General features: G+C 58.4%; 1 protein-coding gene across 1 annotated transcript; it reads right to left on the reverse strand.

The window, feature by feature from the left end:
- Positions 1-8555: 8555 nt before the first annotated feature.
- On the reverse strand, positions 8556-27213 carry Ntrk1 (neurotrophic receptor tyrosine kinase 1). Its single transcript, XM_046421843.1, has 17 exons — positions 26969-27213; positions 23936-24010; positions 23601-23672; positions 21795-21863; positions 20516-20667; positions 20150-20292; positions 17745-17877; positions 15883-16212; positions 15458-15475; positions 15248-15303; positions 14914-15016; positions 14319-14465; positions 13839-13969; positions 13488-13660; positions 10480-10720; positions 10022-10180; positions 8556-8908 (listed from the first exon to the last, which is right to left on the reverse strand). The coding sequence occupies exons 1-17, from the start codon at positions 27178-27180 to the stop codon at positions 8723-8725; spliced, it is 2400 nt and encodes a 799-aa protein (XP_046277799.1). The 5' UTR covers positions 27181-27213; the 3' UTR covers positions 8556-8722.
- Between the last annotated feature and the right edge of the window lie 408 nt (positions 27214-27621).

Here is a 27621-nt window from a genome sequence, read left to right on the forward strand (position 1 = left end):
TGCTTTTCGGGACTTCAGTGTAGTTGGACACAATATCTTTAATTTATTCATTTTTATATGGTGCTGGGAATCGAACCCAGCGCCTCATGCATGCTAGGCAAGTGCTCTGCCACTGAGCCCCAGCCCTGGTCCCATTTTAACTATTTTTAAGTGGCATTGAGTCTATCACACCGTGTGCAAGAACCAGTCCTATCTATTTCCAGAATTTTTTCATCATCTGACCCTGAAACTCCCCGCATTGAACACTGCCTCCTGGCTCTCCCTCCCCTGCCCCTCTGCCACAGCTCTCCCCTCTGTCTCTGAACCTGACTACTCTGGCGGCACAAATATGTGGATTGTATAGTATTGGTCCTTGTGGCTCGTCTCACTCAGCACAATAGTCAGTGAGCTGGGCAAAAATATGTTCATGTGTGTAAGCACCATCCCAATAAAAGCACTGAGAACAATTCCCGCCTCCACCCAGACTTCACTCGTCCCCCCACCCTGAGCCCAAGTCCTGTGAAATCCCTGATCTGCTTTCTGTCAGTTGAGATGCGTTTGTTCTGGAATTTCCACTTAAGTGGGATCATACAGTGTGTGCTCACTTCTGTCTGCCTCCTTTCACTTACCATAAAGTGTTCAAGAGCTCATTATCCCCCCCTTCAGGAGTATTGAGAAGGAACCCAGGGGTGCTCAACCACTGAACTACATTCCCCTTTTATTTTTATTTTGAGATAGGGTCTAACTAAATTGCTGAGGCTGGCCCAAAACTTGTGATCCTCCTGCCTTAGCCTCCCAAATTGCTGGGATTAGGAACATGCATAGCCAGCTCATTGTTCTTTATCATGGGCAGTAATCTATTACGTGGATATATCTTTATCTTTACCCCGGTTGACAGCTCTGGCTCTTTTCCAGCTCGGGACCACAATTAACATTGGTATGCAAGTCTCGTGTGGACACGTTTTCGTTCCTGAGGATGCTCAGGAACGAGATTCCTGGGTCATGACAGTTTTGAATTTTTTACGTATTCTAGTTTCAGATCCTTCGCCTATAATATTCACTGAAAATATTTTTTTCTGGGCAATTTCCATTTGAGAGACTAGAACTCTTGTTTAGTTGTTACTTAAAGGGGTGGGAGGTGTGTGGGGGCCGGGGATTGCATGGGACCCTTGGGTGCGGATGGTTTGGGGAAGAAAGGGAAGAAAGACAAAAGCTTCAAGGTTGTTTTCCGGGACTTCAGTACTACCAAGAATCTCCAGTAGGGGGCAGCAGAAACCAGCGCACAGCTCACTCAAAGGCTGGAGGCCAAAGATCATAGAATTTCAGCCTGTTGAAGCCCGAGGGGCCTGAAAGTCACCTAATCCAGCCCTGAGGAGCCAATGAGGAGGCTGAAGCCCAGAGCAGAGGAGGAGCGCGCGTCTTTTCCCTCCTTCACCTGGCTCCATATTCTCACCCTTCTGCATTCAGCTCAAGCCCATTCTCTGACAGCCTGGCCTCCCACTCCAGCTGATGCCAAGCTAACGCTGGCCCCCACCCCCACCGGGCTCTGGAGCTCTTCAAGGATGGGACCCGGCAGCAGGCATCTCTGTGCTCCCAGACCTTGACACAAATGAAATGCTAAATAAACCTTAAGGGACCCAGGTGACTGGTGCACCCCAGCCCCACCTCCAAGGCCCATCCCTATGGCTAACCTTCCCTAGGTCCCCCAGGAAGACTGAAGGGGCCCAAGGTCCCCACCCTTTTGTGTTGACCTAGTGCCCAGGACACAGAGAAAGTGGTGGTGCTGAGGACATTGCTAGCAACTAGGTTGAATGAATGAACTGATTACTAGGCAAGAGTCTAAAGCCCTTCCCTTGGGGGCATTGAGCCCAGGGGTCTCTCTAAGGGAGCTACATGTCTAGCTCTTGTTTCTTATTTTTTATTTTGAGACAGGTTCTTGTAAATTGCTGGGGCTGGCCTGGAGCTCGTGATCCTCCTGCCTCCTCTCCAACTAGCTGGGATGGTAGGCATGTGCCACTATGCCCAGCTTCTAAAAACTTTATACTTAGTGACTTATTTAGGCAGTGATTTAAAGTTCCCTGCCCTGAAGGAACTAACGGGCTGATCTGGAGAAAAGTGAATTGTTCACTCATTCATTGAATAAAGATTTATTGAGCGCCTACTATGTTTAGGCTTTGGAACAACAGCTGTTTAAAAAAGAAAAAAGACAAAGACAAAGTTTCTGTCTAGGACTGGCGGTGTGGTTCAGGGGTAGAGCAATTGCCTAGCATGTGTGATGCCCTGGGTTCAATCCACTACATGGTTTTGTTTTGTTTTAATGATACTTAGATTTTAGTGGGGTGGTAGTAAAGGGATGACAAAGAAACTAAATCAGTAAAATTGTAATATATAAGATGATAAAAAGTACTATTACCAAAAAATAGAGAAAAACAGCTGGGCATAGTGGTATATGCCTCCCAGGGATTTGGGAGGCTAAGGCAGGAGGATCTCAAGTTTGAGGCCAGCCTCAATGATCTAATGAGATCCTGTAAAAAATTAAAAGGCCTAGGGATGTAGCTCAGTGGTAAAGCACCCCTGGGTTCAATCCCAGTTCCAAAAAAGGAGAGAGAGAGAGAGAGAGAGAATGGAGGGGACAGGGAGTACCAGGGTTGTAGTTTTGGGTAGATGTTCACAGAAGTTCTTACTGAAAAGGTAGCCTCCAGGTGAAAACCTAAAGGGAGGAGAGGTGGGGAGTCACAGATTTCTGGGGGAAAAGCATCCCAGGCAGATGGAACAGCAAATAGAACAGCCCGAGGCCATAGCACGTGCCCACAGCCTGGCACTCACCTTATGTGCTGTTGGCAGGAGAGCGATGGGAACTTCCTAAGGAGGGTGGAGTGATCGCAGGGTGTAGGGAGGAGCCCGCGGCAGACATTACAGACCGAGGTGTAAGGGGGGGGGCCCTGCCAGGCCTCTGAGACCCTCGTGATCCTGTTAGATTCTGCTCTGTGTGTGATGGGGAGCCCTTGCAGGGGTCCGAGAAGAGCAGGGACACATTCCAACTCAGGTTTTACAAGATGACTGTGGTCTTGGCAGGCCGTGCGCTGATGATGGGGAGGTGGGCCCGCTCCTGGGGCCAGGCCCATCTGATCCCCTCCCTCACCCTGCGAGGTCCCAGAAGTACAAGCCAGCGCCCCCTAGCTGCCCCCCCTGCCATTTCAGGCTCCCAGGCCCCTGCCCCTGGGTGGTCCCTGGTCTGGACCTGCCCACAGGCCCCCGCCTGCCCTCCCAGCCGGCCTCTGCCCGCCCACCAGCCGGCCTGGCACTCAGACCCCCCCTCTCCCCCTCTGCTCTCGCTCTAATCACAGTTCAATCCAACCCCCCCCACACTCCTGTGAATAATTGGGGCTGATTTAGGGGCTATCAGGGGAGGGGGGCTAATGGAGCTCGTGGGGGGCCACCCTGGTGATGAGGGGAAGGCTGAGAGGCAATTAGCTGGGCCCACAGCCCGGGACTCACCTAATGTGCTCCCCACCCGCAGGAAGGGCTGGCCAGGGGCTTGGGGGAGGGGGTGGCCTGCCCCACCCCCACATCCAGGGAGGACTTGGACTTGAGGATCTGCCCTTCCCCAGGCTCAAAGGTGCAGGACACTGCAGGAGGGACTTCCAGAAAAATTGGGGCAGGGGCAGGAGGTGTGTTGGGGGAGCACTGTGGGGAGGACTCCTGGTCCTCAATGTCCCCACTCCCTGCACACACACAGGGCCCCAGCTGAATCCAAGGCCTGGCTGGGGACCCACTGCTGATGAATACCGATACCAGCCCTGAACTCTCGCCCTCCTGGCCTCCCCGCCATTAATTACCTCCTTCCCAGCCCAGATGAGGGGAAGCCAGCTCCTCTGGGGCAAAAGAATCAGAGCTCTGAGCCCGGCCCAGAGGAGCCACCAGGAAGAAGGAAGGAAGGACGGAAATGAGGGGACGGCCAGAGGGACATCTGCCTTCTCCTCACGCCATCCCACACCCAAGCCTCTGCCATCTGCCTCTGCTCCTGGGGACTGTCACCCTCTGTCTTCTGCAGCTGAGCTCCATCCCCACCCCCGGAGGAGGTCGCCCCAGCTGAGGACCTCTAAACACCCGTGGGGGTCCTGTCTGAAGACGCTGGACAGCCAGATCCATAGGCCCCTTCCCAGGCCTCCCTCCCTTCCGGCCTCAGGTTGGGGACAGGAATGTGCACTGACCCAGAGACAGGACTAGACAGACCTCCTCACAGGGAGGGCCACCCACAACTCAAACCAGCCCAAGACCACCCCACCACACACACACCCACCCATGATCCAGAACATTCCGTCCAAAGGGGCAGGTGAGTGTCCCAGAACATCCAGGTGTCCGTGGAGGGGACTCTGCCTGCGTGAGGGGAAGTTGGGGCTGGTGGATGAGCAGAGCCTCCGGGGGTCCCGCCACTTCCCCCTGGGGCTGCCATCTTGAACCTCCTAATCTACTCTTTCCTTCTTTCTCTCTCTTTCCTCGAAGCCGAGTGCCAGGGGCCAAGTCCCAAGCCACTGTAGGGTGACCTGGTCCCTGAGCCCTGATTCTGCTCTCAGCCCCTCCCCTCCCTCTGCCCCTCCAGAGCCGCGGCCCCCCAGTTATCTCTTGTCATCCCTTGAGCAGACCTGGGTAGCTGAGCGCTCACCCCAGGATATGGGGTGGGGGGCTCCGGGAGAGTTCTCTGTGCCCCTCCCAACACCCCCGTGTGCCCCATTATAAGACCAAGGGAGCTCCGAGACCTGACAATCGATATCCCTCAAAGATGAAGACACTAATAACTTTATCCCCTCTTGTCCTCCAACTCTCGCCCACATTAGCCCTGACCACAGACAGGCCCCAGGCAGCTGAGACCTGCCGGGGGCCAGCCTAGAGCCGAGTAACCCCTTCAGATCCAAGTGGGAAATATGAGGCTAGACTGCAAGGAGAACTTCCTGGCACTCCAGAAAGAGAAGCCATGGGGATGAGGGATGGAAAGTCTTGGGAGTGTATTTCCCATCCCCAGATCAATACTATTGGAGACCTTTGAGGCTTTGATGATGCGTGACCCAGAAGCATCCTACAGCATCCTACATTCACACAGAAGCTCAGAACCGGGGCTTGGCTCGAGGCGCAGGAAGGCGGTGACTGCCCAGCGCCCCACACCTCCCAGGGGCAGAGCCAGGCGCCTGACTAGACGGTGACCACCAGGGAGCCCAGCCTGTCAGGGAAGAGGGGGCTCCGTTTGGAGGCAGCCGGGCTTGAGCGTCCAATTCCAGCGGCTGGATTGGAAGTGAGGCTCAGAGCGAAGCCCACCAGCCGCCGCCCCCCCCCCGCGGATGTGTTTCTGCGGACCTGGGGCCCTGAGCTCCGCCTCCCGGGCTCCCCGCCTTTGGGGCTGGGTCTTTTACGCTGGGTTTCGAGTCTGTGCACTGCTTCGGGCTGCCCTGTCCTGTCCCTCCTTCCTCCTCCTTTTTCTTCTTTTTTATTTTTTTTCAATCCTGGGGATTGACCCCCAAGGGCATCCTACCACTGTGCCACATCCCCAGCCCTTTTTATTTTTTATCTTGACACAAGATCTCACGAGGTTGCAAAGGCTGGCCTCCAACTTGTGATCCTCCTGCCTCAGCCTCCCGAGTATCTGGGGTTACAGGTGTGACCACCATGCCCAGCTCCCCTCTTTCTTCTGTGTGGCTCCTCCTGCAGTTCCAGCCCCCTCCTTTCCTGACAGGGCTGGGTCCCCTGGTGGTCATGCGTCATCTCACCTGGTTCAGGACCGCTCTCCTCTCCACCACCCCCAGAGCTATAGCTGCCCAAGCTCTACATTGGAGCCTGTTCAGAGATTGGGTGGGGTGAGGGACAGAGAGACAATCGGGGACAATGGTTGGAGCAATGGAGCCACCTCTGCCCCCACCTCTGTCCCCCCAGAGGATGCCCACATTGCCCGGCAGATCAGCCTGCAAGTGAGGCGCCCCAGGTCCCCCTCTCCAAATGGCTTTTAGATAGCCCAGGGCCTATGCAGTGGGGAATTCTCTCTAGGACGTCCCTTCAGCCCGAGGGTCCAGGGGACCCAGCCTGGCATCCTCCCCAGGCCCACCTGCCGCATTCCTGGAGGCTGAGCAGATGCCCTCCTGTCAGTCAGGAAGTCAGCCAGGGGGATCAGGACCGGAAGGAGGCAGAGGCTGGGGAGGGAGGCTAGAGGTCTCTGGGGCTTGGACCCTCTGGTCTTTAAAGATCCTGTCCCTGTTCTGGGGGCCCTGGGGGGAGCCCCACTGGTTTCTGCACCCTGACTCTTTCTCCCCAAAGAAAGAGGCTGGCGGAGGGCGGCGGGTGGCGAGGGAGTCGGCCTCTTCCACCCTGAGCCCTCCTGAGGCCCACCCACCCCACCTTCTGAGCCTGTTTCCCACCAAGCAGCCGGCTCTGAGGAGGGCGGCGGGAGGGGCCTCGGCCAGGTCTGGGGACCCAGATGTCCAATCCCCACAGCCCCAGGTTGCTGTCCTGGTCCCAGCCCCACAGGGGGTCCTTAGGGTCCCATTCCATCGATCCCCCTGCAGCCATCCATCTCAGCTGGCGCTGGGCCCTGGGGGAGGTGTGGGGGCAGCTAATGGACTTGGCACAGCCAGGAGGTAATTAACAGGGAGGGGCCAGGGGCCACAGGGGGCTTGGGGGCACTGTTAATGGCAATGGAATCCAGCAGACGCGGGGAGGGGTGCTGCGTGTGTGTGTGTGTGTGTGTGTGTGTGTGTGTGTGAGAACGCACACGTGAGTGTCGGGTTGTGTGTGTGAGTGTCGGGTCGCCATGGTAGGCCAGGGTGCTGGTCACTGGGTGCACCTGTGTGTCCCTCAGTGAAGGGAGGGAGTGGGGGCTTTCAGGCCATGAGCGGATGACCTGGGGACAGACCCCTCCTCTTCCCCAGCACAAGTCCCTGGGCCCCACTTGCCATATGGGTCGGCCTGGGAGCTTCAGCTCCTGCGTGGGGACCCCTGCGTGGGGACCTAGAAAGCCCTGCAGCTCCCTGGCCCAAGCTCCCTGGGGACCTCCAGAGACCCTCGCCCCTCACCCACCTGCTAAGCTCTTCCAGCAACGCCTGTGGCTGCGGCCCAAGAGCCCCTGACACCCAGTGCTCTCCACCTTAGAATGCCTCCTACGCCCTGGCAGGTCCCTTCTGCCATCTCATGGCTGGCCCCCATCCTGCTCAGCAGCCCCCACATGTCCCCTTCTGCAGAGCCCACCAGTCTGGGCCTCTCCCTCCTTTCTTCTGGGGAGAAGTTCAAAGGTCACTGGCTATGAGTGTGGCTGAGAGGGAAACCCCAGAAGAGTCCGAGAAAAAGAGTCTGTCTGGAGGTCTTGGATCCTCCTGCTTCTCCCTCCTGGGACTTTGCACAGCACCACTCTGGCCCTCTGTCTCTTCCTCATGTGTCTCTGTCTCCCTCCCCTCCCCTTCTTCTCTGTTAGTATGTCTCTGTCTGTATATCTGCTCCTCTAGTCTCTCCTAGCCTCCTGTTTGTAGGTCCTGTCTCCGTCCTTGCACAGTCTCTGCCTTTGTCCCTGGGCTCACCTGTGGGATTGGATCCCCCAGCCTCCTACCTCACTCCCTGGCCATGTTCCCACGCCGTCCCCCGCAGGGGCAGTGAGCACCAGTCCTGCCCACCACAGAGCAGGAGAGGAGAGTTGCTGGTGAACTTGGCCCTGAGGGACCAGGACAGGACCCCCCCTCCATCAATCAGCTGCTGCCCTGGGTCAGACTTCCATTAGCCGTAACCAGCCTGGACAGGAGGCAGACACACCGCTGGGCTAGGCCTCGAGGTGATAAGGCCCAGATTGAATCACCAGGGCAGGCGGAGAGGTGGGGGTGCACCAGGGACATGAGACAGCCACCATTAGCCCCGAGGAGCCGCGGGAGTGTGCGTTATTGCAGTGGTCAGCAGGTGATTGGAAGTGATGGGCCGGGAGTGGGGATCTGCTTCTCCCTGGCTCAGCGTGAGCTTTGGGCGTGGGAAACGTGGAGGCAGGGCTCGGTCCCCTGACCCATTGGGCTGGGGGACCTCGGTGAGCCAGAAGCCTCAGGCTACTCAGTTAAGGGTTCCAGGAGGCAGAGAGGAAGGGGACCCCACCTATTCCCTCGGGCAGAGTGGACCGGGAGATGGCTCTGTCCTTACGGAACAGCCGTCTTGCAAGCCCCTGGCCTCAAAGTGCTGCTCTCAAAATATTTAGAGCCAAGAAAAGTGACAAGGGAAGACACAGGAGGCGGGGGCCGGCTCTTCACCTGTCCTTAACTGTGTGTGGACACACCAGCCCAAAGAAAACTTGCCCACCACTGCTTCCAGCCTGTCCACCAGAACATCTGACTGCCATCCCTCCCACTGCACACCCCGGCCTTGGGAACACGAAGCAGACAGAGGTGGACAGTCAGGGTCCACAGGCCTGGTAAGGTTGCCTCACCACCAGGTGACCTCAGCCACGGGGCGGGGTGGGCAGCTGAGGGGAGCCAAACCCCTACCTGAGTCCCAGCGCCCCTCTCCGGGAGAGACGTCATCCCAAGAACTGGCAGGAGACGCGGCCAGGGGGTAATAAATATAATTGCTGTGACGGAACCCACAGAAGGGGACGTCCCCCTCCCCAGCCCGGCCGGCCCTTCTGCATGCTGAGGGAGAGCTAGATGCTGGCGATCCCCCGGGGCAGCTGGGGCTGGGGGTGGCCGTGGCAGGCCCGACGCTCGGCTCCCACGGCTGGCCCTGGACGGCCTTAGCCCAGGACGTCCAGGTAGACAGGCGGCGCCTGGGCCAGGGCTTGCAGCCGGGCGTGCACGTCCTTGATGCTGTGGCGGTGCTGGGGCTCCCGCTGCCAGCAGCCACGCATGATGGCATAGACCTCGGGGGGACAGGCGCGCGGCCGCTCCAGCTCCCGGCCCTGCGTGATGCACTCGATCGCCTGGAGCCACCGGAGAGACAGAGGACTGCAGGGCGGGCAGGGGCGCGAGGCCAGCCCTGCCCCACCACCCGTGCCTGTGCCCCGTGGGTACACAGTGACCCCGGGAGTCCCGTCTGACACTGCAAGGGGGACTCTGGGAAGCCTGGGTGGGTCCCTTCCACAGGCTGGACTCAGACCTGCCAGGTGGGCTGAGGAAGGGGAGGGACTGGGACATCTGACAAATCCATCAGCCTAATGTTGGAGGCCGAAAAGAGGGGGGGAAGGGTCCCCTGGATCTCAGCCCCAGAGCGGGGAAAAGAAAATCAAGCAGAATTGCAGTTAAAGGCCTTAAAAGTAAAGTAAAGGGGCAACCCTCACTTCCTTCTCCAATCTGTGGGTAACACTTCTCCATTTGGGGGGTAACCTAGTTCCTCTAAAAAGAAACTGCCGCAAGAAAGATCAAAGTTAGACTCCAGGAAGGACTACTAGGACAGCTGAGACATCCAAAGAAGGAGAGATGGTAGCGGGGAGATGGTTGGAGAAGGGGTCTGGAGCCTCTTCCCCACTCTCCCCTCCTCCCCATTAGAGGACTTGGGCTATGGGCAGCAATAATTCCATTCCTTCTCTCAGTGCTTGAGAAAATTAAAATCTATAACCCTCTCCCCCACCCCACAGCCTCCAGGGAGCAGACTGCATTAGGAGGAGAAATGGAAACTGACAGCTGTGAGCCAAGGAGGGGGCGGAAACTGCTCTGGGAGACAGAACACCTGGGGCCTGTTCTGGCTGTGGCCAGCCTGGAGGACTGGGGGAGGAGGCAGGACTGTCCTTCTGAGAATCTAACCTCCAGCCTTCCTGCTGCAGGGTCAAGTCCTCTCGCCCATGCCTCTCCCTCCCCACTATAAAGGGCCCACTATAAATTTCAGCTAAGGATCGCGGGGTCCAGACTCCATGGAGAGTGTCTGGAGATTCCTCGAGGAACCAGCTGGACCTGGACTTGGGGCTGTAAGAGGAGGGAGGACTGGACGAGGAAGAGAACTGGGCTGGATGGAGAGGAGGGGTCCCTGCAGGGTGCAGGGTGCAAGGTGCAACCACCGGCAGGGGGACAGGAGGACAGAAGGGAGGGGGCGCGCTGACCTCGGTGTTGGACAGCTGGTACCAGGGCTGCTTGCCGTAGGTGAAGATCTCCCAGAGGACCACCCCGAAGCTCCACACGTCGCTCTCGGTCGTGAACTTGCGGTAGAGGATGCTCTCGGGCGGCATCCAGCGGATGGGCAGCATGGTGCGGCCTCCCACCTGCCGGCGAGCGGCCGCGTTACCGCCAGGGGGCGCCCGCGGGGCCCGTCCATCATTAAAGACCTACAGCGCGGGCTCGGGGGACCCGGGCTAAGAGGGAAGACCATCGGTGCTGGCTCGTCCGTCCGGGAGAGCAAGGAGCCAGACCCTCCTCCACTGGGGGCCGAGGAGGTAGGAGAGGATCCAAATTAAGAGGCCAGAGTCGCAGACCCCAACCACCAGGACAGGTCTTAGCGGGCTTTGGGTCCGGGGGCTCGGTTTGGAGGCTGCAGGAAGGCCCAGGGAAGGAGGACCCTTACTCGGTAATAATCCGTGCTGTAGATGTCCCTGCTCATGCCGAAGTCCCCGATCTTGACCACCAGGCCCTGACCCACCAGACAGTTGCGCGTGGCCAGGTCCCGGTGCACGAAATGCAAACTGGCCAGGTACACCATCCCTGCGGCCACCTGGCTAGCGATGGCCAGCAGCTGCCCAAGGCCCAGGGGACCTGGAGCCACGTCCTCGCCGCCAGCAAGCAGCTTGGCATCAGGCCCGTGGGACCTGTGAAAGGGGGAAGGAAGAGGGACCGGCTGGGACAGAACCCTGAGGAGCCTGGGAACAGGGGTTCCCCGAGAGCCGGGTGTGGAGCAGGAGGACGGGGGACGCGGAGCAGAAATGGAGAAAGGGGAGGACAGAGAAGCAGCTGTGGGGTGTTGGAGTAGGGGAGTTCCAAACAGGTGCACCCACAGCCGGGACCTCTGCCAGAAAGAGCCCCACGTTTCCCTCATCCGGGCCTCCCTCTCGGGAAGCCCCTGTGAGCTCAGCTCCGCCCCCAGCTGCCCACTGGCCCCTGTGAAGCCCCTGGGAGCTCTAGCTGCCCACTGGCCCCTACCTCTCTTGCCATGGCACCGTGGCCCCAGCCCGTGCCAGGCTGAGCTCCATTTCCTTCCCGCAGCCTGTCCCTGCCTGATGGAAGGAGCCTCCTCCTCCCAGGCTCTGGGCCTGACACTGGGGTCCCCCTTGGTCCTCCTGCCCTCCACGTCCACCTGTCTCCATGGGATTTTCCTTCCTTCTCAAGGTCTCCAGGACGCCCTTCACCGCCTCCGCTTCCCCAATCCAGATCGGCCCTGGTCACTCATCTCTACTCCCCAACATCCCTCTGGAACCTTCGCCTCCGCTGACTGCCTTCCCAGCATGGCCCTCCCCTACTGGCCACCTTGACCCTCCGCATTAATTCCAGGAATTTGTTAAGGCTCCAGAGCCCAGGTCTCCGCAGGGCAGTGTGGGGGCCACTTGATGAGCCGCAAGGGAGGGGAAGAAGTAGTCAGGGACAGAGGGACATCTAAACTGACAGCCAGTCCTGACCAAGACACATGGGCAGCCATTCAAAGGGGGCCAAGACAGGCGAGGGCGAGGTGACTGAGAGGAAGGTCCAGTGAACCCGGCAAAGGGAATGTGCAGACAGAGGCCCAGAGGGGAGAAGGGACAGATGGCCCCTCCTAGGGACAGCCTTCCAGACTCTTCTACGAGTGTTCAGGAGGCCTGCTCTGCTCTTCCAGAGTTTCACACAGTATTGGAAGCGGCTCCCGCAGCCTCAGCCCCACTTGGTACACTTCCCTGCATCCCTGGAGATTAGCGCTGCACCTGCACCCTGTCAAGTGACTAAGAAGATGGACTCATCCGGGGCCTTCCCTGTTCCTCGGGCTACTCCAGCCATCCTCACCCACAGGGCTGGCCGTACCTCCCACTGCTCTGGACCTTCCAGTGGCCCCCAGTCCACAGGGCGAGCTCAGGACCAGCCTCCCCTAGCTAAGCTTCGCAGCCTGACTGCAGAAATGACCCTTCGTTCCCAGGGGGATGCTTGGGGACCAAGGCACAACCATCAGCTGGACAGTCACCCAGACCTTTCTCATGCAGAACTGGAGCCCTGCATTGTCCCTCCCCCTGGTGGGGACGGTGAGATTAGAGAGAGCCTTGGTGAGAAGGCTCAGAGAATGAGGGGCAGCTGATTACACACCCTGACCCTCTGCCTCACTAACCCTGCCCCATCCTCCCAGGGACTCAATTAAGGGAACAGGTGATTGTCACAGCCAGGAGTTGGGAGCATGGGTTCTGTTTGGGGTCTCATCCTCCTGGGACCATTCACTATCTGTGTGTCCTTGAGAAAGTCACTCTGGCTCCCTTATCTGTGAAACAGACACACACACCCTCCGCCAACTGGGTACTATGGACCAAACCTAGGGGTGTGCTATCACGTCCCAGCCCTTTAAATCATGACAGGGTCTCGCTAAGTTCCTGAGAGTCTCACTAAATTGCGCGGGCTGGCCTCCTGCGTCAGTCTTCTGAGTTGCTGGGATTAAAGGGAGGTGCCACCGCACCCAGCTCAGGCACATTCCTTGAAGTTATTAAAATGACCAGCACAAATAAGCAAACATATGGGGTTATTCTGTCTAAAGCCAAAAAAATAAATCTTGCAGAACTTTCTTCAAGTAACAATTGCCGAACATGCTTAGAGACTAGGAAAGATAAACACATATTTATAGCGTTGTACAAGATACACATGTTCAGGACAGGCACGGTGGTGCGCACCTGTAATCCCAGCAACTCCAGAGGCTGACCCAGGAGGATCACAAGTTCAAGGTCAGCCTCAGCAATTTAGCAAGACCCTGTCTCAAACTAAAAAATGAAAACAGCTGGGGAGCTGGTCTTCATGCACACGCCTGTGATCCCAGAGACTGCAGAGGCTGAGACAGGAGGATTGCAAGTTCAAAGCCAGCCTCTGCAACTTAGTGAGACCATGTCTCGAAAAATAATAACAATAATAAGTAAAAAGGGGCCAGGGATGTGGCTCAGCGGTTAAATTGCCCCTGGGTTCAATCTCTGGTACAAAAAAAAAAAAAGTAGGTACCATGTTCAGGCACATAGAACCACAGTAAGGATGAACTGTAAAGTAGGTAACCTAGGGCCTGGGACTCAGAAAGTACCTGGTCCATGTTTGTTACGACTGTGGTCATCTCCACAGCACCTCCCACGGGCCTGGCCTCCACATGCCAAACACACACACACACCCACACCCGCAGTGTCCACCCCTCCTACAGTGGGGCCCATGGCTTCTACTAAAGCAAATCCCCTATTACAGTGTCCTCCTCACGGGCCATGCCCGCCTCTACCACCTTCTCTCCCTGCCTCCTCCACCAACTGTGCCCTCCAGACCCTGCCTGGTGTCCTCTTCAGTCCAACAGTCAAGCAGGGATGCGCCTGTAGGGAAGGGATGACCGGGACTCAGAGCCAGGGGCTGGGGACCAGCACGGCGGCCAGGTGCTCGCACCGGAGGAAGCGGTTGAGGTCCCCGTGCCGCATGTACTCGAAGACCATGAGTAGGGGCCGGCCCTCGGTGCAGACCCCGAAGAAGCGCACGATGTGCTGGTGCTGCAGCATGGTCAGCAGCTCCGCCTCGCGCTGGAAGTCCTGCCGGGCACTCTCGGACACCTCCTTCAGTGCCTGCAGTCAGGGGTGGGGACAGCACTGGGGCCTCATCTCTACAGCCAGCGCAGCCCACCCCACCTTCAGTCCTGAGCCATGTCGGACCCAGACATCCCACCCCCGGCCAGAGCACCCTGTCCTGGTGGTCCTCCAGAAGGTGGGCGCCAGGCCAGCATGCCCCACGGCCAGGGCTCACCTTGACAGCCACCAGCATCTTGTCCTGCTCAGGCAGCAGGCCGTGGCACTCGGCCAGGAAGACCTTCCCAAAGGCACCCTCGCCCAGCTCCCACTTGAGCACGATGTCCCGGCGCTTGATGTGGTGGACACCTAGAAGGACTTGCAGGATCAGGTGGGAGCCCCAGGGACAGAGCGGGACAGCCTAGGAGGGTGATGTGCTGTCACACATGCCCGGCCAAGGGGTGGGTGGGGACTGAGATCCAGCTTTACTCCTTCACCAACCCCATGGCATCACGGGGGTCAGCACCTGCCCACAGGTGTCGGCTGTGGCCCCGGGCCGTGGCTGTCCCACCTAAGGAAGGTATGCTGCAGTGGGGACATTCCTGACTGCAGGAAGGGGGAGGGGGTGGACCGGTCAGGCCTGGGCGCGCGTGCATGCACACACACACGCACACACGCACACACGCGCACTCGCCCCTGACCCAGCAGAGCCTCTTACAAGCATCACTGAAGTATTGTGGATTCTCAATGATGTGGCCCTGGAGCCCGGAGCCTTTGCCATCAGTAGGGGACAGAGAGCTGCCACTGAGTGTCATGAAATGCAGAGACATGGCCAGCCCATCCTCTGGAGCCAGCACGGCAGGGCCTAGAGAGGAGACACCGTCACACAGAAGAGGTCCCCGCGCAGGCACCCACCCTGAGCCTCACATCGTGAGTGCCAGGCCACCCCTGTCCCATAACTTGCAGGGACAGGGGAGGAGGGCCAGGGAGCAGGAGAGCAGGCAGGGGGACGGGGAGGCACCAGGCCTCTCTCCGTCTGGCTCCTGTCCAGCCCCAGGCCTCATGGGGAAGGGCCAACTCCCCGGCTGCTCCCCTCGCGGAGCCCAGACCTCGCAGACCCACTTAGTGTTTGACTCCAGTCCAGCCACCAATTAGCAGCTGCTACCCCCGAAGCCACCCACACCAGCCGAGGACACGCACACCCTAAAACAATGGTGTACACCCCCACACCCCACGATGGAGGGTCGGGAGAGCCAGTAGGAAGTAAAGTCAGGAGGATGGATGGACGGACGGACAGACAGCTTCCCACTCACGGTTGATCCCAAACTTGTTTCTCCGTCCGCATTTGTTGAGCACGAGGAGCAGCGCGGAAAGGAACAGGCAGGCGAAGACGGCCAGGCCCACGGCCACCGAGACCTGGGGGGGGGGTTCATCCAGGGGCACCCTCAGAGCCCCCCCAGCAAGCCGTCCCTCTGTCCTGCCGAGGAGCCCGGAGCCAGGCCCCCAGACCTTTTCCTGTTCTATGGGGACCCTGGCCTGGCTCAGGAGCTGACCAGAGCTCCCTGCTCTGCCCAGAGACGGCAAGCAGACAGCCTCCGCCCAGCCTCCGCCCCCAAGCCCTGCCCAAGCTCCCACTTCTCTGCTCACCCCAAAAGGCGTTTCATCCTTCTTCTCCACTGGGTCTTTGGAGGTGCTGTTAGTGTCTGTGGGGACACGGGCAGGAAGGTGGGCCTTGGCACATGCTGTGTCTGCTCTACCCGCCCTGCCCCAGCTGTCCTCTCGGGGACCAGGTGCCCTCTGCCCCAGCCTCAGTTCCAGGGACCAGACACAAGCTGCTTTCCAGCCTGGGCTACTCACCCACTGGGGAGAAGGAGACTGCGCAGGAGGGAGGAGAGACAGCAGTCAGATGCAGGGGGACAGCAGTGAGCCCCTGCCCCTCGGGGACTCACCCCTTCGTGGGGTGGGGGTGGGAGGGGATGGGGCAGCTGGGCCTCAAGGGAGAAGATGCGCACGGCCCTCCTCCAGCCGGGCTCTGGATGCCCCGGCGCGTGGTTCTCTTCAGCCGGTCTGATGCCGGGCTAGCTCAGGGGTTCCGAAGTCCTGGCTTGGGGCAAGGAGGCCAGCCCAGGGCTGCACACCAGCTCCCTTCTGTCCAGGACCACGCATTTCAACCTCTGGGGTCAGGGGTCATGGCAGGAAGGGGACCCGCCCTCCCAGGGCACGTGGATGCCCGCCCCAAATGGAGCCCAGGGCAGGGGCAGGGTTCCGGGTGGTTCTCACACCAGGGATGGGGTCCTCGGGGTTGAACTCAAAAGGGTTGTCCATGAAGGCAGCCATGACGTAGTCGGAGGCCTGGCCATAGGGATTGGTGGCCAGCAGCGTGTAGTTGCCGTTGTTGACGTGGGTGGGCTGGTTGAGGCGGAGGCAGCCGTGCCGCACGGTCTCGTTGGCCAGTGTGGGCTCCAGGAACTCGGTGAAGATGAAGCTGGTCTCATTGAGCACGGAGCCATTGAAGAGCCAGCGCAGGGACGGGGCGGGCTGCCCGTCCACCCAGAAGGGGATGCACCAGTGGTGCATCTCCACCGCGGTGGCCAGCTGCACACTGGCCGGGACTGTGGGACCGAGAGCAACGCGAGAATCAGGAACAGCGGAGGGAGGTGGCCCGGGCAAGTTCAAGGGCGGGAGGGGAGGGGAGGGGGGCAGAACTCAGAGGGTGGAAAAACCAGATAAGTAGGTCTAAGATAGTCACAAGGAGCGACGATGTTTAGGAGAAGTTGACACTAAACCTTAAATAAACCTGGCAGCAGGCATGCAAAATTCAGAGGCTAAGTTCTTTAAAACTCAGCAGCAGGCCCAAAATAATAACAGCCCTAGAGAAGCGGGAGACCAGCTAGTGGCAAATGAACGAGGAGTCTTTCTTTTTTTTTTTTTTTTTTTTTTTGGTGGCACTGGGGATTGAATCCAGGGTCACTTTACCACTGAGCTACATCCATAGCCCTTTTATAAAAAAAAAAAAAAATGTTTAAATTGTGAGATAAGAGTCTCAGTAAGTTGCCCAGATTGGCCTCAAATTTAGGATCCTTCAGTCTCAGCCTCCCCAGTAGCTGGGATTACCCCACCATGCCTGGCCAAAAATGATTTTGGAAAAAATCAGGATGGGTATGGGGAAGGATGAGGTTGGTGCTGGGGAGAGAAAGGGAGGTGCTCAGAAGTGCTGGTAAGGTTCATTAATGTTTAAAGCGTGGGTGTTTTGTGCACATGTCTAGGTATTTTTCACAGTAAAAGAAAAAAGGTGCCCGGCCCGGTGGCGGCGCCCGACTGTAATCCCAGCAACTCCGGAGGCTGAGGCAGGAGGATCCAGAGTTCAAAACCAGCCTCAGAAACTTAGCAAGGCCCTAAGCAACTCAGTAAGACCCTGTCTCTAAATAAAATGCAAAATAAGGCTGGGGATGTGGCTCACTGGTGAGTGCCCCTGGGTTCAACCCTTTTACCAAAAAAAAAAGGTGATATGAAGTAGGAGATTTAAGATAATCTGTCAGCAGATTTAGAGACAGTGGGTAACATGCCTAAAGAGGAACTCAGGAGAGGAAGGTCCCTCTTTTAAAACTAGGGTGCAGTTCTCCAATTTTGAGGTTCCTTTGACTGAAGATCCAGTGCCTAACTTGTTCTACCCACAAAATTCAGCGTGTAGCGAATGTTGACCCAAGCTGGAAATTCAGTGCAGGGCACTAGTAGAGTCTCTGCACCAATTTTTATTTGCACCAATTTTAAAGTGGCCATTCCAAACCTAGAATAAAATCCTAAATTCAAAACGCAATAAAATAATAAAGCTAGGGTGCAGGGCAAAGGCCTTGGAAGGGCTGGGATGGAGAAGTGCTTCAGAGCCAAGGGAGAGTCAGGCAGCTGGTGTGGAAGGCCTCAGGTACGAGGCTGGGGCAGAGGGCCAGAAAGAAATCCATCTCATCCCTGTGGCCTTGATGAGCCCCTAGGACTTCCCCCACAGGATCGGGTTTTCATGGGAATCTGGAAACAGCTGGGTAGGAGCAGCTGCGAGACACACCCCATCCTTCCCTCAACCCCCTCCTCCTCTTTTCAGGAAGAAGAATCAGTGGGGGTAGGTGCAGAGGCTGTCACGGGGACTCACAGGAGACGTTGACCTGGACAGAGACCTCAGCCCGGCCCACATCATTCTCTGCCCAACACGTCACATTCTTCCTGTTCAGGTCACTGGTGACATTGGCGAGGGTCAGCCCCAGGGATGGCAGATCCCCAGATTTCTGGATCGGGGAAGAGGGGAAATCAGGAAGGCTTCAGCTATAGGGGGTTGGAGCGGATGTCTTTTGGGGGGGTCCAAAGGGAAAGGAGAGGAGGGCTCCTGCGGGGGAAGGTGAAGACACCAAGTGAGGCTAGAGAGGCCCGATGACTTGATTCTGAATTATCGTCTAAAGATCGGATCAGAGCTGGACACAGTGGAGCCTTCCTGTATCCCAGTGGCTCAGGAGGCTGAGGCAGGAGGATCGTGAGTCCAAAGCCAGCCTCAGCAACTTAGTGAGGCCCTAAGCAACTCAGGGAGACCCTGTCTCTAAATAAAATATTTAAAAGGGTTGGGGATGTGGCTCAGTGGCTAAGCACCCCTGGGTTCTATCACCAGTACCCGCCCCCCAAAAAAAGATGGACTCAGAGCCAGGCTCAGGAAGGTTAAGGGAGAAGGATCACAAGATCAAGGCCGGCCACGCAACTTAGCAAGACCCTGTCTCAAAATAAAATAAAATAAACGATTTTAAAGGATTGGGGGGGTGAAGCTCAGTGGGAAAGCACCCTGGGTTCAAACCTCAGTCCAAAAATAATTTTTGAATCAGGTTCAAATTCTCTTCCTAAGGAACCACGGCCACGTCGTGTCGTGCGTAAATTTTGAGACCTAAACCAAAGACAATTCTTCATCTTGCTGCACCGTGGGGTTTTGTGTATGTTTTCTAAACTGACAAGACAGACAAAATCATCTCTTGATGTTTAAATGTTATTTCCAAAGAATGATGAAAATCGGTGAGGTGGTGGGCAAATCTCATTTATCTGGAAATTGCACAAACGTGGACGGGGTTTCCTACCTCGGGGGAAGCCCCGCGCTCCCTGCCTCTCACCCCTGCCCCCCAGGTAACCAAGTAGGATGTGGCTTTTCCAGAGAAAGGCATCAGGAAGCACAGGGGTTAGCAAACACGTAAATTTTCCAAAGAGGAAGTAAAAAATTTGCTAGTTTCCCGAAGCCAAGAGCTGCTGTAAGGTGTCTGCACATGGGCGTGGCCCCACGGTGGCTCTGCCCTGACCCTTACTCACTCCTTCCATGGTGCCTGGACGCCCTGTTCGAGGCTCCACACTCTCCCTTCTGCACGGTCCAGGGGCTTCCAGCATTTCCAGGGTGGACTCCTCTCCCAAAGCAAGGGCCTCCAAACTGAGCATCACGCCCCCAGTCCCACGGCCCACACCATGTCCCTGTGAGTCCACTTTTGCCACCCAGATGGGGCCAGATGGGTGGGCACAACCTGTTGTCAGAGCCTTGTAAACAGGGCCTTGGGTCCCTGTGGCTGCTCTCAGCTGCCGATGGCCAGCTTAAGGACACAGGGCAAGGCCTGGGAAGGTGCCCAGAAACGTATCTGGATAAAAAAGAGGCCAGAGGATGCCCGGGGGCAGACAGGACATCAGGAGGCCATCATGTCCAGGTCCTCGGAGTACAGATAAGGAAACGAAAGTGCAGGCAGATGACGGGATTTTTTTTCTGAAAGACACTCTAAGAAGTAATTAGTGAGAGAGCTGGAAACAGACCCTGGTCTCCTTCACGGATAGGTTCAACACACACCCAAAACGACGCTTCCAGAGTCTCCACGAGGAGACCAAAGACCCCCAAGAGCTTCCCCTGGTGCAGGACCAAAGAAAGACACCGGCACGCAGGGGGTGCACATGGACACCCACCAGGCCACAGTCGCCTTATCCAGAGAGGCAGTGAACGAGGGGTGTCTGTGGGGTCCCTCCGAGCTCCAACACACGAGCTGTGCACCCCTCTTTCAAGCAACACTGTGTTTCCAGATAGAGGTTCTAAGTTCTGTTGGGTCCAGCAGAGTTTGGGGTCCCTGCTGGGCCAGCGTCTGCCCTGAGGTGTCCCCTTTTTCTTTCTCTATTTTTTGATACTGAGGATGGAACCCTGGGGGGCTTTACCACGGAGTTACACTCCTAGTCCTTTTTATTTTTCACGTGGACACAGGCTCCGGCTAAGTTGCTCAAGATCTCACTCAGTTGCCGAGGTCGGCCTCCAACTTGGGTTCCTCCTACCTGAGCCTCCCAAGTCACTGGGGTGAAGGCGAGGGGTCCCGCCCTGCAGTTGACCTGAGGTTTTCTGTGTCCCCTGGGCGGCCCCACAGTGCCAGCCTGCCATCTCTGTCTAAACTGTCCCTCGTCACCTATGTGCTGCTGATTGGCTTGGCTGCCTCTCTCTGTCTCGGTTCCCTGTGTCCTGCCTGGGCCTCTCCTGGACAGGCGGGGACGTGGAGGGCTGCTCACCGTCACCGTGGCTGACCCCTCCAGCTCCGTGAGGATCCAGCCAGCCTGCTGAAGGCCCTGTCCCTCCACGTGGCACTGCAGCAACACATCGTCCCCGACTTCCACCGAGGCATTGGGCATCTGGACCTTGAGCGTGGGCACACCTGGCCACCCAGGATGCCCGAGGGGTGTTAGAGTGGGTGTGGCCTTGGAACCCCACACCAGGAGTGTTTCTCCCCCAGCTGGAGCCCAGGCAACCTCCCCAGCCTTCATTTTCTGCCAACGCTGGTCCCCCTGGTCCCCTGGGCCCTGTCCAGCACCTCAGCCCCACCCCACTCCAGGCAGGTGGCCCTATTTCCCCACATGGGCAGGAGCTCCGGCACCTACCGCAGCTGGTGTTGTGGCTGAGGGCCAGGGGCTGCCCCCGGGGGCCAGAGCACTGCAGCCTCTGAGCGCGCAGGCCGCCCAGCCCCTCCTCCTCCCAGCGCTGCAGCCAGTGCAGGCCACAGGAACAGCGCAGAGGGTTTCCCGACAGAACCCTGGTGGGCACAGGGGACCGAGAGTCAGGGAAGGGGGCGGCAGGGGCCTCAGGAGCCACAGGAAGCGAGTCAGACAACAGGGAGGAGGGCCTAGAAGTGAAGGATGGGGCATGGACAGGCTCGGGTCACGACCCCGTAAAGGAAAGAAAGGCTTCTTGGGAGGCTGAGGCAGGAGGACCGCCAGTTAGAGGCCAGTCTTGGCCACTTAGACCCTGTCTCAGAATGAAAAGTAAAAGGGCTGGGGATGTAACACGGGGTGCAGCACCCCTGGTTCATCTCCAGTGCCCAGTACTGAAGAAAGAAAAGAAAAAGAAATACAGAAAGTGAAAGACTAATGGAGTCCCTGAACCTGGGCTCCCAGGTGACAACCCAGGCAAGGGTCTAAGCATGGTGACAAGGAGGGAAGGGTGTGGTTTCCTGAAGGGACCCAGAGGCCTCACGTGCCCACCAAGTATCATGGTCCATTGCTGTCTCACCCCTGCATCATGCACAGTGTGCAGGGCATGTGGTAGGTGTGCAGGGCATGTGGCAGGGTGCCGGGCATGTGGCAGGTGTGCAGGGCATGTGGCAGGTGTGCCGGGCATGTGGCAGGTGTGCAGGGCATGTGGTAGGGTTCTGGGCATGTGGCAGGGTGCAGGACATGTGGCAGGTTTGCAGGGCATGTGGCAGGTGTGCAGGGCATGTGGTAGGTGTGCAGGGCATGTGGCAGGTGTGCAGGGCATGTGGCAGGTGTGCAGGGCATGTGGCCGGTGTGCTGGGCATGTGGCAGGGTGCCGGGCATGTGGCAGGTGTGCCTGTGATCCTCAGCGAGGCCCAGGAGTCCACCCCAGGCCCACAGAGAACCAGCCATCCAGGCCAGCTTTCCACATGGCCCCCCACCCCAGGCGGTAACCCTTCTACAGGTCGTCCTCCATGGGAGGGTGGCATCAGGGGGCAGTGACAGGCAGGCGCCCAGTCCCCATTCAGCTCACAAACACATGGCCCCAAAGAGACACCCCCACGTGCATCCCCCAATCCCCTCCCACCCTCTCCTGGAAGACACAGGGACATACCGTCACAGGGGGACACAAGTGCACTGCAGACCCCCACATCACATACCCTGTCCCTTGCCCGGGGTCCCCACTCACAGTTCCTGTAAGGAGAGGCCCTGCACGGTCTTCCAGGACAGAGACTCCAGAGCATTGAAAGAGAGATTCCTGCAGGAGTTGACAGGGTGAGACAGACCCCAGACCCCTCCGTGGCCACCGACTTCACTCTGACCCAGTGTGAGGGAGGAGGGGAGGAGGAGGCTGGCACTGGGCTCCCCTCCCCAGCCCAGGCAGCCAGAAGGAGCCCCGGGAGTGTGAGGGTAGGGGGTCAGGGGCAGTAAGGCTCTCTGAGTCCAGTTCTCTGCCTGGGACAAGAAGGGTTAACCCCACCCAACCCCCTCCCCAGACTCCAGGGAGGGGATCTAAGGAACAGCCGGCCCCCCTCCCCCACCTTGGGCCTCAGCTGGTGAAGTGCTGAGGCCACAGCTGGGGGAAGGGACTCCATCTGTACTCCCCCACTGCAGAGGAGGCCAGAACCCAGGCTCCCGCAGCCCCCTGCCCCCTGCTGGCTGGAGGACAGGGTCTCAAAGTACCTCCTTAGGTCCCTCCCCCCTCCTCTTTCCTGCTCCTCCCCAGGGGCTAAGGAACATGGGGCAGGAAGGGACCCAGGACCCAGCTCCCTAGCCACAGAGGTGAAGAAAGGAGCCCAGCAAGGGGCCTGATCCAGGCCACGCGGGACCCCAGTGCTCTGTGGTGCTCCTGGGAGCCTCTTCCTATGAGGGGCCTACCCTGACCCTCTCTTCATTCCAGAATTTGTGGGGCTGGGTCGGAGAGGCACCATCACACCAGGACCAGGAACATTACCACTCTGGACACAGGAAGAACTAGGTGTGAGTCCCATCCTGCAAAGCAGCTGTGTGACCTCCACCCACAAAATTAGCCCCTCTGATTCTCCGAATTCTCATCTGTCTCTGTCACCAGGTTGACTGGAATGATTCATGGACATAAGAATTGTGAAATGACATTGAGCACACATTTTTAACTGAGGTTAAAAAAAAATCCCAGGACACAGTGAGTGACATGACATCACGTTTGTTGTGATGGTCGTTGCTGTGGTCAGTCACTGGATCCAACTGGGTTGGCGTGGTGGCACTTGCCTGTGATCCTGGCTACTCAGGAGGCTGAGATTAGAGAATGGAAACTGGAGGCCAGCCTCAACAACTTAGTGAGACTCTGTCTCAGAATAAAAAGAAAATAAGAAGGGCTGGGGATGTGGCTCAGTGGTAGAGCGCCCTGGGTTCAATTTCCAGTAACCCAAAAACCTCACTAGACTCAGCAGAGGACCCTGCACGCTCCACACAGGGCAGCCGCTCCGGCCAGTTCCTGGGGAGGGGAGGACGTGAACTCTTGTCCTCGGAAACCCAGGGAGGAGTTGCCAAGGTCTCCGAGGGTCTCTTCTACCTACTTCATGCCCCACTCCGCCCTCTACAGGAGAGGCAGCTGTGACTCCCAGGGACAGGAAGGGGGACAAGTGGAAGATCTGATACCCAGGGCCCCAGGCTAGTCCAGGGTTGGCGAGGGCTTCCCCACCAGGAGGGCAGTGGGAGACAGCCTGCTCCCTTCAGGCTGGTGTGTCACTGAACTCCGGAAAGACAGACTGGGCAGGCATCTATGGGAAGTGTCTCTGAAGAATGAAGCATGGAAGTGAGACAGCAAGAAGGACTTTCCAGCAGTCCTGGATGAGGCCAAGAAGTAGAGAAGCCGCCCCAGGGGGATGGGGAGACAGTTTCCCTGACCAGGCTGGGGCCTTCCTCAGAACAACTCCTCAGGGAGGGCCAAGTCCATTAGCAGCCCCAGGCTGGGTGTCCTCCCCACCCGCTACTGCCCACCCCGGGGTCCACTCACAGGCGACTGAGCCGAGGAGTCAGATGGAAGGCATCTGGCGCCACAAAACGGAGGCCACTCTTCACGATGGTGCTGGAGAGGTTGGGGAGGGTCAGCCCACAGCTACTCGGTGCCCATCCCAGTCCCCAGGGCTGATCCCCACGCCCCCTCCTCAGCTCCCTTAGTCCGCAGCTGCCCGGGACCCCTCAGACCCCTGGGCTTCCTGGCTGTCCCACCCTTCAGCCCTCAGACTCAAGGGTCCTCCCAGTCCCTCAGGACACTTGAACTCTCCCTGACCCTGTGGTTCCCGCCCTGGCTGAGCCCCGCCCACTCCCACAGGGCCCTCAGCCCCTCACAGGTTGCGAAGCTGCCCCAGGCCCTGCAGGTCACCGAGCTCCAGGCTGTGTAGATGCTGCTGATTCTCCACATAGCTGTGGGGAGAGCGACGGCTGTCACGGGTCAGGCCCAGACCTGGGCTCCCACAACCACCCACTCCCTCACCATAACGTGCATGCATGCATGTGCACCACTCGCACACAGACCCGGGCACACAGATGCTCAGACACACCTCCTCACAAGTGGCACACACACACACACATGCACACCCTCACACATGTGCACACTCTCCCATTCCCTTTGCACCATACCCACACCCAAGCATGCACACATATACACTCGCAGGGGCATAAACATAAGCACGGAGCTGCTCCTGCTCACACAATTCACACTGCACACGTGTGTGCAGGAACACAGAGGCACCGTCACATAGGAGCACACAGACAAAGCTCCCATATACCTCTCCCACACACGTGCGAGAATGCACGGGCACACGCTCATAAACACACAGGGTCACTTCCTCCTCAGCTTTGTGCGCTGCTTTTCCGTCAGGCACAACCTGGGGGGGGGGGTGCTCAAACCCTTGCTTCCTCCACAAAGGGCCCAGGTTCATCATGGCCACTGCCCCACCCAGTGCAGAGGAAGCCCTGTGGGCATGCAAATGTGTGTTCCCAAACGTGCCCGCTCAGGAGCCACCCCGTGGGCTCAGCACCAGCACACCCCACCCTCTCTGCCCCTTCACAGCCTTGGCCCCTCCCCGGACTTCAGAAGCAGCCCCTGCTGCCTCCCCCAGTGCTTTCTTTCTCACAACCAAGATGCATAGAGGCTGTCAGCCAGGGACCCCTGGGCTCCTCCTGCCCCAGGAGGGACCAGGGAAGGGGAAGAGGGGCAATCAGAGATGGAGTCATGGGGTGGAGGAGGGACTGGCTGGCTCACCCAGCACAAGAAAGATGGGAAGTCTGAATGGGGGGTAGGAGGGAGGGAAGAAAAACAGAGCGAAACAGAGACACAGAAAAAGAAATGTACAGGAAGAGACTGTCAGAAAGAGAGAGAGAGAAAGAGAGAGAAGGAGAAAGATAAGAAAAGGGAGTCAGAGAGACCGATAGATAAAGATAGAGGGCCAGAGAAAGAGAGATGGGGGAGAAGAAAGAAAGAAGAGTGAATAGGCATTAGGGTGACGGCTGACTCTGCCTCGCTTCTGGATCTGACATGCCAGAGAGTTCCTGAGAACTCAGCCACCCTGCAGTGACATGTCCATCCCCCTGCCTCCCCACCCCCTGCCACTGCCACACACACCAGGGGCCCCTGACTCACCACTCGTTCTCAGAACCCTCCCCCTCTGTCCTGGGACTTGCCTTAGGTAAGCACCAAGGAAGGGAACCAGGACCAACCCTCCTCCTCCCTCCTGCCAGCCTTGGCCCCAACAGCACCCCACATCAGGTCCTCCGCCCCTGAGGTCTGCCGAGTAGCATCTAGTGACTCCCAGGGAGGGCACTTCCCTATTGTGCTCCCCCCTCCCCAGCCCCTGTCCACAGTGTTCCCAGCGGTAGGGACCCAGGGAGCCCACAAGCATGATGGCCAGGGGCTGTGCAAGCTGTCAGTCAGCGTGCTCAAAGCTGCCGCGTTCATTTGGATTCATAATCAATCTGTCTATTCGAGTCCATTATCTCCTTGTTAGCTCCACGGGTGAGGGAGGAGGGAGGGGGCTGTGCAGGAGGGGGTGGGGGCGATCTGACTGCTGCCCCACCCAAGGGGACAGCTCAGCTCACCACTCTGCATGCCCCTGGCCTGTCCATTCCCTTCACCCCTGGGTTGAACTCACTCAGGGCTTGGAAAGAAATTGGGAAGCGAGAGCACCCAGGCAGTCAGACTGGAGGCCTGAGTGATGATTGGACAGGACTGGGGGTGACAGCTTGGATGGGTTTCCTATCAGGCAGAAACCTAGCCTTAGACCAAGACAAGGCCATCTTCTGGTCTCCCTAGGGCCATTAGAGAGAGATATTGAGTACCTTCCCGTTAATTACCACAAGATGCCAATTACTGCAGGCTGCTCAAGTAACTACCAGACAGCAATACCCCCACCTCGGACTCCTTCTAGCCTGTCCAACGCAGGAGACCGGGGAGGCTGGCCCACCCTCTACGTCCAGACCACAGGAGAGGGGCTTTCTAGCAGTTCCTTCCCTCTTCTAGAAGTCTCGCTGGCTCCACCAGTCACACAGAATACTCCAGTATTTTCCAGCCGTCACCCGGCAATGCTTGAGTATCATTAGGGCAATTATTACAGCATACTTCCTTAGGTCTAAAAAGTGCTTAAGTATTTTGTAACCGATTATTGCACAATGTCAGGAGACAGCAGAATGCTAGAGATTCCTCCCAGGTTTGGACCTGGAAGGCAGGAGAACCTTCAGCAATAGCCCTGTCTCCCTAACCCAAATAGGGAGACAAGGGTGAAAGGGAGACGGGAGTGGAGGAGAGTGGAGGAGGAGGAGGGAGGTTCCCATTTCTCACATCCAAATGGAGGGGTCCTGGGGGCGCTGGATGGTGGAAATGGGGAGAGGTGTATTTCCTCGCCACCTCCCACCAATTCCAGCTTTCCCAAGTCGGGGGAAGAGCTGGGGTTGACTGGTCACCACAAGGAGGAGTAAGGGGATGGCTTTCCCTAGGAAAGGGGCGCAGGTGCCACACTGGAGGGTTCTCCGTCGCTAACTACCACCCTCTATGGGGACAGCGTGGGTTCCTGGGTGAGCTGCAGAAAGCGGCTTTCAGACTGCTCAGCTTCTCAGACCTGGTCTGCGGAGATCCCCCCTCCCTTTGCCCGAGGTCAGCGACTCAGCTGCCCTGAGTTCTAGTCAACATCCAGACAGTGACCGCGGGGCTAGTAGGGGAAGGGGCAGCGGCAGCAGTGGAGGAAGCCGGGGCAGCGCCAAAGGCTGCGCGGTGCCACCCTCGCCGCGCCCGCCCCACCTGACCCAGCAGTCGGGCTGCGAGTCCGCGCCCTCGGGGCAGGGCTATGCCCTCCTGTCCCCGCGCCCTGTCGCGGGTCGGACACTCACAGCTCTGTCAGGTTCTCGGCGGTCGGCAGTTGGCGGAGGCTATAGAGGGTCCCAGCCTTGGAACAACGCAGCCCCGAGGGGCCAAAGCGGCAGCAGACATCGGGGCAAGAGGCAGCGCCCGCGGATGCCAGCATCAGCCAAGCCAGCAGGCTGCCCGGGCCGGTAGCCTGGCGGTGCCAGCCCAGCTGCCCGCGCGGTCCGCCCCGCAGCATCGCGGCGGCGTCCGCCTCGCTCGGCTGGGCGGCAGTCCGTGCGCTCCCAGCCACAGGGCCTCCCTGGACATGTGCGCTGGGCGGTGTTAAAGACCAGCCGCCAGGAAAGGGCGGAGCCAGCGGGCGGGGCGGCCCCGCCCCGCCCCTCCACCTCTAGCCCCGCCCCTCCTTCCGAAGCCCCCAACTCTGCCGACTCCCCTTTCGGGGCCCCGGTGCCAGTCCTTTCGCTAATACACCTCCATCTCCCGGAGCAGTGGAGAGGCCGCCGCCGAACGCCTTCGAAGTGTCTTCTGGAGGTGGGGGAAGTGGGAAGTGATGCGCTGTTTCTCCTGGAGTATAAAGCAGCTGCATTTTTAGATGTGGGAGGAGGAAGATAGAGCTGGGGAAAGGTTGCAGTCCAGGTCACACCAGGCAGCCCCCGCCCTACGACGCACTTGCCTG

Source organism: Marmota monax, unplaced genomic scaffold, assembly GCF_021218885.2.
Source record: "Marmota monax isolate L192 unplaced genomic scaffold, Marmota_monax_Labrador192_F-V1.1 WCK01_AAM20220418_F8-fsc00108, whole genome shotgun sequence".
In the NCBI taxonomy this organism is placed as follows: Eukaryota; Metazoa; Chordata; class Mammalia; order Rodentia; family Sciuridae; genus Marmota; species Marmota monax.

Excerpts from the sequence above, each read along its gene's own strand:
- Ntrk1 (XM_046421843.1), bottom strand. The coding sequence starts at position 27,180 with ATGCTGCGGGGCGGACCGCGCGGGCAGCTGGGCTGGCACCGCCAGGCT. Across the intron at positions 14,466-14,913 it reads AAACAAGTTTGGGATCAACC|GCCCTGCCGTGCTGGCTCCA; the intron begins GTGAGTGGGAAG and ends TCTCCTCTCTAG. Across the intron at positions 10,721-13,487 it reads GACCTCAACCGCTTCCTCCG|GTCCCACGGGCCTGATGCCA; the intron begins GTGCGAGCACCT and ends CCCCTTTCACAG.